The sequence below is a fragment of the Dasypus novemcinctus genome, chromosome 12 (genome assembly GCF_030445035.2).
Source record: "Dasypus novemcinctus isolate mDasNov1 chromosome 12, mDasNov1.1.hap2, whole genome shotgun sequence".
Lineage (NCBI taxonomy): Eukaryota > Metazoa > Chordata > Mammalia > Cingulata > Dasypodidae > Dasypus > Dasypus novemcinctus.
Window position 1 is genome coordinate 11,620,673 of NC_080684.1, and position 12,241 is coordinate 11,632,913.

General features: G+C 36.1%; 1 protein-coding gene across 1 annotated transcript in view; it reads right to left on the reverse strand.

Annotated features, from left to right (window-relative positions):
• Positions 1-12,241, reverse strand: part of ADAMTS20 (ADAM metallopeptidase with thrombospondin type 1 motif 20) — a 216,025-nt gene that overhangs the window by 48,727 nt on the left and 155,057 nt on the right. The window contains exons 32-36 of the mRNA XM_058307840.2: positions 2,434-2,634; positions 1,603-1,732; positions 1,297-1,391; positions 825-919; positions 163-296 (exon numbers count right to left, since the gene is read on the reverse strand). Coding sequence (XP_058163823.1) covers positions 163-296; positions 825-919; positions 1,297-1,391; positions 1,603-1,732; positions 2,434-2,634 — 655 coding nt within the window. The remainder of the gene's footprint in view (positions 1-162; positions 297-824; positions 920-1,296; positions 1,392-1,602; positions 1,733-2,433; positions 2,635-12,241) is intronic.

Here is a 12,241-nt window from a genome sequence, read left to right on the forward strand (position 1 = left end):
ATAGCAAAGGACTTAAAAAAAAAAACACAACTTATTCTAAACAAGTATTGCAAAATGTTAGGCTGTTCCCTACACCTTGATTATCATGTACACCAGCATTTTGTTAGGGTTTCACTAACAGATGGAGGATTTTCATTTTACAGGTAAAGATTCAGAACTTACTTTTAATTTGCATAGACATAAGATCAATTCTTATTTTGCTGAAAACAGTGTATCCAGCAGCCAGGTAGTCATTTGTACATGCACAGTCTTGCCTTCTACTTCCATTGAAAGGGCATTCATATGGATTTTTCAGTCTGTAATAATATTAGAATATTGTTAGTATTAGGCACAGTTATTAGGCCATAATGTATGTAAATGGTAAACTTTGGAAATAGGAAGGTAAAAGACACATTTCTGCATTTTAATATTACAGCATCAACAAGTTAAATAGGAAAGTAGTAAAAATCACTCAACATTGAAAATGCTCATTCTTAAATTCAAGAATAGTTAGTGGGAAAATGATGCAGCTGTAATTCTCCTAGATTTTGTTACTGGAATAATTGGTTGATATGAAAATACACAGAGGGCTTAATTCTTCCTTTCTCTGTTGACCTGATGCCCATCCACAGTGCTCTTATTTGTATGACATTAGTCAATCATTCTGTGTGTGCATGTTAACAGCCAAGTCTTTATTATTTAGCAGGTATGGACAACATCAGGTTTAAATCCTAATGTTTCCCTCTGTCCTAAATTACTTGCCCCATATGTGAGCTCTTCAGGCTAGATGTTCTAATAATTAGAAAAATAAAAATGCACACAAAGACCAAAAACACAATTTGTACCTAAAGCCATATACTTCAGAAAAGTTGTCTTCTCCACCTTTTACCAATGATATGTATTCCTTGGGGTTCTCCAAGTGCATGCCTGCACAATGAATCTAGAGGGAAAATGAAAACATCTAGAAAATCTTCTGCAAGTCAATGGTCTACCATGGGGGAAAATACTATTCGATTCCGCTTATATGAAGTATCTAGAATAAGCAAATTCATAGACAGAAAGTAGATTAGAGGTTACCAAGGACTAGTGGGAAGGAGGAATGGGGAGTTTTTGCTTAATAGGTTCAGAGTTTCTATTTGGGGTCATGAAAAAGTCTTTGTAATGGATGATGGTGAATGCAATTAATACCAACTGAAGTGCACACTTAAAAATGGTTAAAATGGAAAATTTTGTTATATATATATATATATATATGTTACCACAATAAAAATGCCAATAATCTATGTTAGAATCAAATAGGAACTGTTTTTATAATACCTTTATTATTCTTCCCTTAATGTTAAGGTAATAGTCACCATCCTTGTTAATGTGGTTTTTCACTTGGATTTCTTTGCAGCTCGTAAATGTTTGACCTTTAAGGACAAGTGAATACAACTTATCAGCACCAAAGAAATTTACAAACAGAGCATGAAATTAATCATAAAAATACTGCTATGCTGCAAATATGTATTCTCCAGTCTGTGGAGTATGACTATTTATGGAGTATATGAATATTGTCAAATTTAATTAAAACTTCTGAGGAACACTTAGGTATGAGGTAGATTTTTGAAGTCTATTACTTACAGTCACTGACATAACATTTCTTTTGGGCATCTGGTTTTAAATTTTTTAAACATAAGTCACTGGACCAACCATTTTCTGCCATGCATTGCACTCTTCTCTCCATTACTCCAACTCCACAAGTCACTGAGCACTGTGGACAGAGTAAAAGTGGAAGGTAAAAGATATATTAATACTATAATAAGGCCAGTAAATCAATGCCTCCTCCTCTCAGACTAGCCCATTGGGAACGAAGTGAGTGTCAATAGTAGTTAGAAGTAACACAGATGCAGAAATAAACTGGGGGCTGGACAGTCACACGTGGGAGAAATCCTAGGCATGAGCCTGAATCTATTACATCTCAGAAATGGTTTCCTTTAACTTACTTTGTGCAGTTATAGCAACAGTACATTGTAAATACAAGCATTAATTAATGATGGTTATTAAGAATACTAAGAGTTTGTCCTCATTAATTTATGTGAAAATTGCAGGGCACTATTTATTTGCTTTCCATCAAATAAATTGGGAATGGAATATAGTGCAAATTAACTTATTAATCATATATTAGGTTTATTATTAACAAATAAATATTTCTTAAGTACCTACTTAAAGTAAAAGCCACTACGCAAAACTCTCAGAGGAACAGAAATAAGTATTAGTTATGGTGTCTGTTTACAAGTAGGTTAGAGCAAGCAAAGGAAGGGAGATAAGATATATAAATAATTGATCAAGTGGTTTTCAGACAGTAGGAGTATGAGAAAACTCTGAGGATCTCCTTAGACCTGTAGTCTACCAAGCAAACCACACCTAGAAAGTCTCATTCAGAGGGTTTTAAATTCATAATTAAACACTGACCTTGCTCCATTTTCCAACTTTCCACGAGGCCATGTACAAACAGCTCCTAAAATTGCATTTGTAAACCTGAGGGGAAGGCAGCACAGGGCATTCTCGATAGTCTACGGGCCAAAGTTCATGGAGCTTATTTTTCTTAGTAGAGCGTATCCCAATACAATATGTAATCCTTTGTCGGTAACTAAATCCACAGTTTCCTGAACACTGAAAAATAACGTAATTACAAGGGGAGGAGATGATGCCCTTAAATTTAGTGAGAGCCTAATATATTCCAGGTGTTTAATATATATTGTTATATCATTTCCACAATCCTGTTTATTAGCCTCATTTTACAGATGAGTAAACAAAGGTTCAAATACATTAGGCAACTTTCCCAGAGTTATCTTATAAATGGAAGGGCAAAGATTCAGTCCAGATTCTCTATTTGTGGCGCCTGTGTTCTTTTCCATTACACCAACAAGAATATCTTAACTGAATGAAACTTTATCTTTTGAAAGGTTTAGCTTTGGAGAAAAGAAACTTATTAGGTGTTCTTACCTGAAATGAAGGACATTTGTTGGACTTAACTTACTAGAAACAATGTATAATTTTGCATGCATTTATTTTAAGACATATAGTATGACATGTAATACTATCTGACTAAAATAAGTTAAGGGATTTAGGTATAAAGTTCCAGACAAAAATAGGTAAATAGACGTCTGCCTCCAGCAAAAATGGAATAACAAAAAAATAGATTCACTTTCCAATCTGAAACAACTGGAAAAAATAGATGAAACAATGACTTTTAAGACACTGGACATCAGACAATGAAAGACAGTGATCCCTGAGACATGAAAAACAAACAAAACGGCCCTAAATTGCCCTCCACTTACTGGCAGTTCTTGGCACAAGGAAAGGGAACCCACGGAAGCCCAGCAGTTTCCCTGAGACGAGGAGACAGAGCTAAGAGTCTAGGAAACCAAGTTAGGACAGAAAAAAGAGATTGCTGCAGTGAGAGAACTCCAGAGAAATGTAGAGGCTTTCCTGTCCTACTTCAGAATTCAGCAGAGTTCTGACCAGTACATGCATGTGAAGAAACCATATGAGGCTGGCGAAAGAACCACCCCAAAGAAAGAAGTTACTGTGTCTGGTTACTTACAAAAGGCTAACTGTAGAGCCTGCTCCCTCTAGCTAGACCAGAAAACTTATACCTACCTGGGTATTGCTACAATAGTAAAGAATCCAGTAGACCCTAGATTAAACCACGCACTGGTTCCACCTAATAAATCTTAAAAGAAATAAGCATTTTGTAGTCTGTAATAATCCATAAGAAAGGACTAAGGTATTTCCAAATAACTATCCCAGGTCAAAGCCCGAAATACATGAGTAGGAATTTTAAACATCCAATAACCAAAAAGTTAAAATTCACAATTTCTAAGCATGCAACAAAAAAATCAACAGAGAACTATTAATAACTGGCCATGCAAATCATCAGAAAACCACCACCCATAATGAGGAGAAAGAGCAATCACCAAAACAGACTCAGAGGAGTGACAGCAGTGGCAATGGCAATGTAAGGACTTCTGAAAATTCTCACCTCTATAAAAGCAATTAAAAATCTGGTAACAATGATCAGAATCAACTCTCTCAGAACTCTGGCCATAAACCGAAGGCTTGCAGCAATCCAGGGGGTGTTTATTTACGAAACACAGCTGAACCTCAGGAAGGACAGTGAGTTTTGTGCCATTTTAACTTGCTCCAGTCTCATCCTTCTCCCCAACCCCAGCTCCATGGTAGACTTGAAAATCAACAGCCCACACTCACAGCGAAAACCACAGCCTGGAAGCCAGTGGAAGGGCAGAACAGACTCCTTCAAAGCTTTGTTCTGAGAAAACTGCCATTATTTGACATGTCTTGTGGATCACTGGAAGATCTCCATGACAAGGCTGTTCTCATCTGACCTGACTCAGAGCCGACCAAGTGTAAAAAACCTTTCTTTGCCTGTGCGTGTTTGTGGAATACGATTAGAAGCAATTGTTTAACTTCGTGGCTACTTGACGCAATGGATAACGCTTGGGTCAAACGGTAAGCAAATGCAAAACATAAAAGGAAAAGCTGGGGAATGAGATGCCCACTGGGGCTCTGAAAAGCTCCAATATCTTCCAAGGATCCACAGAATTCTGAGTGTGCCCAGGGATGTGTCCATGTTCAGGAAGAGACCTAAACAGACAATCTCACTTCTGACTGCAGGTTCTCTGCAAGCAGGAAATTGGGACTAAAGCAGAGTTCTTAACCGCCTGGCTGAATGTCGAATATGTGCCCAAACATGCACACAGAGCCTCTCAGCAGAGGCTGAAGACTTAACCGGTTCCAGACACTCACAGAAATCACTGTCCAATAATTGTCTGACCATTAAACTATCTGAGTAGAGACTTCTGTGACTGCACATGACAAGGAATAAAGAATTTACAGAATTAGTTCAGAAAAGTTTATGGGGAGGAGAAAGGGAGGAAAGAGAAACTGATTTCCAGAATTGCCATACTGTATTATTTTAAATATCCAGTTTTTAACAAAAACTTGAGACATCCAAAAAAAAAAAAAGACTTCCAAAGAAGAAGGGTTCATTCAAAGGGGAAAACTAATCACTGGAAACTGTCACTAAGGAAGCCAAATATGTTTCAAGAACTAAAGGAAACCATGCCAAAATAACTAAAGGAAAGCATAAGAAAAATGCCTTACCACATAGAGAATATCAACAAAGAGACAGAAGTTATATATAAAAAAAAGAACCAAAAAGGAATTCTGGAGTTGAAAAGTAAAACAGATAAAAGTTTATTAGAATAGTTCAGCAGCTTCATTCTGGCAGAACTGAGAATCGGTGAACTTTAAGATCGGTTAATTGAGATTATCCAGTCTGAAGAACAGAAAGAGAAAAAAAGATGAAGAAAAATGAACAGAGCCTCAGAGACCTGTGGGACATAATCAAGCACATCAACATACAAAAACAGGAGGACCAGAAGCAGAGGAGAGAAGAGAGAAAAAGGGGCAGAAAGAATATTTGAAAAAATAATGGTCCCACATTTCCAAATTTATGAAGAAATTACTCTGTACATTCCAGAATCTCAACTGAGTTCCAAGAAGGATAAATTCAAAGAGATTCATATCTAGACATGTCATAAACTGTGAAAAGCCACAGACAAATCAAGACTCTTGAAAGCGGCAAGAGAGAAGCAACTTGTTGGATACAGGTTAACCTTAAAATCACTATCAGCTGATTTCTCATTAAAAACCATGGAAGCCAGAAGACAGTGGATGACTTAATCGAAGCACTGAAAACAAAAGAGAAATGACCATAATCTGAGTATTTGGGGAGTGGATGTGGCTCAAGCAGTTGGGCACCTCCCTCCCGCATGGGGGTCCCCTGCTCAGTTCCTGGTGCCTCCTAAAAAATAGGACCAGCACACAACAAACAGGCACAGCAAATGCAGACGAGGAGGTGGGAAGAAATAAATAAATAAAATAAATCTTTAAAAAATAATGAAAGTGGATTTGGCTCAATGGATAAAGCATCCACCTACACTGACCGTTTGGTGAGCTGGCCCATGCGCAGTGCCCCACGTAGGGGAGCCCCACATGCAAGGACTGAGCCCCATAGGGAGAGCCACCCCACACGTAAAAAGCGCAGCCCACCCAGGAGTGGCACTGCACACAGGGAGAGCTGACGCAGCAAGATGATGCAACAAAAAGAGACACAGATTCCTGGTGCCACTGAGAAGAATACAAGCAGGCACAGAAAATAGACACAGAGAGGAGACAACTGGGGGGGAGGGGAAAGGAGAGAAATAAATAAAAAATACATCTTTAAAAAAAGAAAAACAGAAAAGATCTTTGTAAAAAAAAATAATGAGTCACAATCCCATTTATAAACCAGTTGCTACTCACCATATATGTTACTTACTGTCAACTCTCTCCATCTCCACACTTTTATGGTCAAATTAATTAAAACATCTACGTACGTTAAGCATCCACAGTTCCTCTCAAATCTCCTCTTATCTCCTTTTAACCTATACTCTAGGTTTTAATTCCATGTGTTTATTATTTGTATTTAGTTCATATTAATGAGACCATGCAATATTTGTCCTTTTGTGTCTGGCTTACGTCACTTAGTATAATGTCTTCAAGACTCATCCATGTTATCACATATGTCCCAATTGCATTTCTTTTTATTGCAGCATAGTAGTCCATCATACATATATACCACATTTTGTTTATCCATTCATTGGTGAATGGACACTTGGGTTGTTTCCATCTTTTGGCAATTGCAAACAATGCCGCTATGAACATTGGTGCGCAGACGTCTGTTCGTGTCATAGTTTTTAGTTCTTCTGAATATATTCCTAGTACAGGAATTGCTGGATCATATGGCAGTTCTATATTTAGCTTCCTGAGGAACCACCAAACTGTCTTAAACAGAGGCTGTACAATTTTACACTCCCACCAACAGTGAAGGAGTGTTCCTATTTCTCCACATCCTCTCTAGCACTTCATCGTTGTCTGTTTTTTAATAATGGCCATTCTGTGTGGTGTTAGATGATATCTCATTGTTGTTGTTTTTTTGTTTTTGTTTTTTAGATTTAGGCCAGGTCAGGGCCAGTAATTTATTTTTTTATTATTATTTTTAATTAAAGTTAATAGATCACAAGGAATATTACATTAAAAAACATAAGAGGTTCCCACTGTTGTTTTGATTTGCATTTCCCTAATGGTCTGGGGCAGTAAATGTCAATAGACAGAAAGCTAAAGAATAATCTAGGGACTGAATAGCACAGTGGACCCAGAGGTGGTTAAGAATTGTGGTTAAGGGTACAAATGCAAGAGAGTCCTCCTGTGAGCTAGAGCAGATGTACATCACTATTGCAGGGTGATGGGAATATGGAGAAGCATGGGAAAACCAGAAGTGGTGTGACCTATAGACTGTGGTTAACAGCAATACTATAATATTCTTTCATCAATACCAAGCTGTACTGTGTTAATTATGGAGGTGTATGGAAAATGTGTGCCAAACGTATGCTATGGACCATAATTGGTGTAATAGTCTGATGATATTATCTCATAATCTGTAACAAATGTTCCACCAGGGTGTGGAGTTGTATGGGAAATCTATACATAGATCTGTAATGTAGATTTGTTACAGATAATTGTGAACTTGCAAAACAATCATACAGATACACACCTGTGATACACAGATCACAATATCTGTAACAAAAATATATTTTTTTAAAAATAGTATGGGTTGGGGGAAAAATTCACCAAACGTAAGATAAGGAATATAGTTGGTAGTAATATTTCGATGATGCTCTTGAGTAGTTTGTAACAAATGTTTCACACTAATGCAAAGAGTTGGTGGAGAGGTGATGTGTGACACCCCTGTGTGGTGTTATGTATGTTTATTTTGCAAGTTTGCAATCTTTAGTATACACTTACTGTTTATGTGTGTTCATGTATGACTGATATACTTCAATAAAAATTAAAATTTTAAAAATTAAAAAGAAATAATGAGAGTATTTGCCCCTGAAGAAATCCTAAAAGGAGTCCTTCATGTTGAAACTTAAGGTCTCTACTTTAAATTCTAACTAAATTCTAACTAAAATTCTCATGAAGAAATAAGAAACACCAGCAAAGGTAACTACATGGTAAATATAAAAGATATAAATACGTTTTTCTTTATAACTCTTGTTTTCTCCTACCTGATTTAAAATACAACTGTATAAAGCAAAAATTATAAATATGTGCTGATGGGTGACAATAAGTAAAGAAGTAATTTGAAGGGAAATGGACTTGGCCCAGTGGTTAGGGCGTCTGTCTACCACATGGGAGGTCCGCAGTTCAAACCGCAGGCCTCCTTGACCCGTGTGGAGCTGGCCCATGCGCAGTGCTGATGCGTGCAAGGAGTGCCCTGCCACGCAGGGGTGTCCCCCACGTAGGGGAGCCCCACGCGCAAGGAGTGCGCCCCGCAAGGAGAGCTGCCCAGCATGAAAGAAAGTGCAGCCTGCCCAGGAATGGCGCTGCCCACACTTCCTGTGCTGCTGCTGACAACAGAAGTGGACAAAGAAACAAGACGCAGCAAATAGACACAGAGAACAGACAATGGGGGGGGGGCAGGCGGGGATTAAATAAATCTTTAAAAAAAAAAGAAGTAATTTGTAAACAGCACAAGGAGTATGGAGGGAACTAAGCTACATAGGAATGATCTTTTTGTATACTATTCAAAATAAGTGGGTATTGATCTGAATTATATTTTTATAAATTAAGAAATTAATTGTAATCCCCATGGCAACCATTAAGGTTAATTTTTTTAAAGAAAGTAAAAATAAGGTGAGGGGGATTAAAACTAAATACAAAGCAAGCAGAAGGAAAAATAGTTAAGACTAGCATGGAAATAAAAGAAAAAGCAATAAAGAAATTTTAAAAATAAAAAGGTGATTTATTGGAAAGATCAACAAAATTGGCAAACTTTTATCTAGACAGACCAGGAAGAGAGAAAAGACTGAAATTTTAATGAAAAATAAAAGAGGAGACATCACTGCCAATCTCACAGAAAAAAATTAGGATTATAAGGGAATACCAAGAAGAATTGTATTTCAACAAGTTAGATGACCTAGATGAAATGAACAAATTCTTAGAAAGATACAAATTACTGAAACTGACTCAAGAAGGATTGGAAAATATAACAAGTAAAGAGACTGAATTATTAATGAAAACTCTTTTCATACACACAAAAACCAAGAACCTTAGACTTCACTGGTGAATTCTACCAAATGTTTCAAGAAGAATTAACTCCCAGTTCTTCACAAAGTCTTCCAAGATGCAGAAAAGGATGGAACATTTCCAAATACATTCAAAGAAGCTGGTATTTCCCTTCCCAAAACCAGAAAAAGCCATCACAAAAGAAGAAAAGTATAATAGATGCAACAATCCTCAACAAAATACCAGGAAAACTTTTATTTTACATTATTCTGGAGTTTTTAGCAAGGGTAATTAAGAAAGAAAAATAAAAGGCATGTAGATTTAAAGGAAGAAGTAAAAAAAAAAAACCCTTATATTTGAAAAGAATGTCTTGAAAATAGAAAACCCTATGGAATCCACATACACAAGAAAAACATTATTAGGGCTAATAAACATGTTCACAAAAGTTGCAGGATAAAAATCAATGTACTAAAGTCAATTATATTTGTACATACTGACAAAAAAAAAACAATAGAAAATTAAATAAAGGGAACAATTCCACCTAAAATAGGATCACAGAGAATAAAATTCTTAGGAAAAAAATTAGCAAAAGAAGTACAAAACTTGTAAAGTGAATAGTGTAAAACATTGTGGAAAGAAATTAAAGAAGTCCTAAATAATATAAAGATAACCTGTGTTTATGGAATGTTAGACAATATAATTCAGATGTCTATACTACCCAGATTGACACAGAATCAATGCAACCCTTAATAAAATCCCAGTTGGCTTTTATGCAGAATTTGAGAAGCCAATCCTAAAATTCACATGGAGATTCAAAGTACCCAAATAGCCAAAACAATCTTGAAAAAAGAACAAAGTTGGTTCACTTACTGATTTCAAAACTCGCTATTGGGCTACAGTAATCAGTGGCATGTGGTGTACTAGCATAAGAATAGACCTAAAGATCAAGGGAATAAATCAACAGCTCAGATATAAATCCATACATTTATGGTCAATTGATTTTTGACAAGGGCCTCAAGACAATTCAATGAAGAAAAGATAGTCATTCAACAAATTGTATGTACTTAAACAACTGGATATACACAAAACAAACATGAAAACATCTGAATTAACTCAAAATGGATAAAAAAAACTTAATAGCTAAAACTGTAAAAATCTTAGAAGGAAACATGTAAATCTCTAAGACATTGGATTAGGGAATATTTTCTTAGATACAACACATAAAGCACAAGCGACCAAAACAATGTATAGACAAATAGACTTAATCAAAATTACAAACTTTTGTGCTTCAAAGGGCACCATCAATAAAATGAAAAGGAAACCCACAAAATGGGGGGAAATATTTATAAATCACACATCTGATATGAGTTAGCATTCATAATGTATAAAGAACTCTTACAACTCAACAATAAAAACAAAAACCAGTCAAAAATTAACGGGCAAAGGATTTGAATAGACATTTCTCTAAAGAGCATATGCAAATGGCTAAAAGGTACATGAAAAGATGTTGAACATCATTAGCCATTGATCTGTAAATCAAACCTACAATGACATACCACTCTGTATACACTAAGACAGCTATATTGAAAAAGTTGGACAGTAAAAGTGTTGACAAGGATGTGAAGAAATTGGAGATTTCATACAAAGCTGGTAAGAATGTTAAAATGGTGCCTCCTCTTTAGGAAACAATTTCACATTTCCTCAAAAAATTAAAAGTAAACTTTCCTATGACCCAGAGATTCCATTCCTGGGTATATAACAAAAATAATTTTAAAACATATGCCCACACAAAAACTTGTACACAAATGTTCATAGCAGCATTATTCACAATGGTCAAAAAGTGGAAACACCACAAGTCATAAACCCCAACAGGCCCACCCCAAGACATATACTTGTCAAATTATCCAATGCTCAAGACAAAGAGAAAATCCTAAAAGCAGCAAGAGAAAAGAAAACCATCACATACAAGGGAAGCTCAATTAGATTAAGTGCTGATTTCTCTTCTGAAACCATGGAGGCAAGAAGACAGTGGTATGATATAGTCAAGGTACTAAAGGAAAAAAATTTCCAACCAAGAATACTCTATCCAGCTAAACTAGCATTCAAACATGATGGAGAGTTCAAAATATTCGCAGACAAACAGAAACTGAAAGAGTATACCAACAAGAAACCTCCCCTTCAAGAAATTCTAAAGGGAGTTCTGCAGGAAGAAAGGAAAAAACAGGAAAGGCAAAGCTGGAGGAGAGTATAAGACCAACAACAACAACAAAAAAGACAAAAAAATATATACAAACAAAATATGACAAACACAAATCCAATCAAAATATGGCTAACACAAATAATTCCTTGATAGTAATAACACTGAATGTCAATGGATTAAACTCACCTATCAAAAGATTCAGACTGGGACATTGGATAAGGAAATATGACCCATCCATATGCTGTCTACAAGAGACACATCTTAGACCCAGAGACGCATGGAGATTGAAAGTGAATGGCTGGAAAACAATCATACAAGCTAACAATAACCAAAAAAAGGCAGGAGTAGCTATATTAATATCAGACAAAATAGACTTTAAATGTGAAACAATTGTGAGAGACAAAGAAGGATACTACATTTTAGTCAAAGGGAAAATCTGTCAAGAAGATCGAACAATCATAAATATCTATGCCCCTAACAAGGGTGCCTCTAAATACGTCAGGCAAACGCTGGAAAAACTAAGTGAAAGAATAGATACATCTACAATTATAGTGGGGGATTTTAATACACCACTATCAACTCTGGACAGAACATCTCAAAAGAGAATCACCAAAGAAACAAAACATCTGAATAGTATATTAGAGGAGCTCGATCTAATAGACATATATAGATCGCTACACCCAAACACAGCAGGATATACATTTTTCTCAAGCGCACATGGATCATTCTCCAAGATAGATCATATGCTAGGCCACAAAGAAAGGCTGAACGAATTCAGAAAGATTGAAATCATACAAAACATTATCTCTGACCACAGTGGAGTCAAGCTGGAGATTTGCAAGGGACAGAAGCCCAGATTTCACACCACGATTTGGAAATTAAACA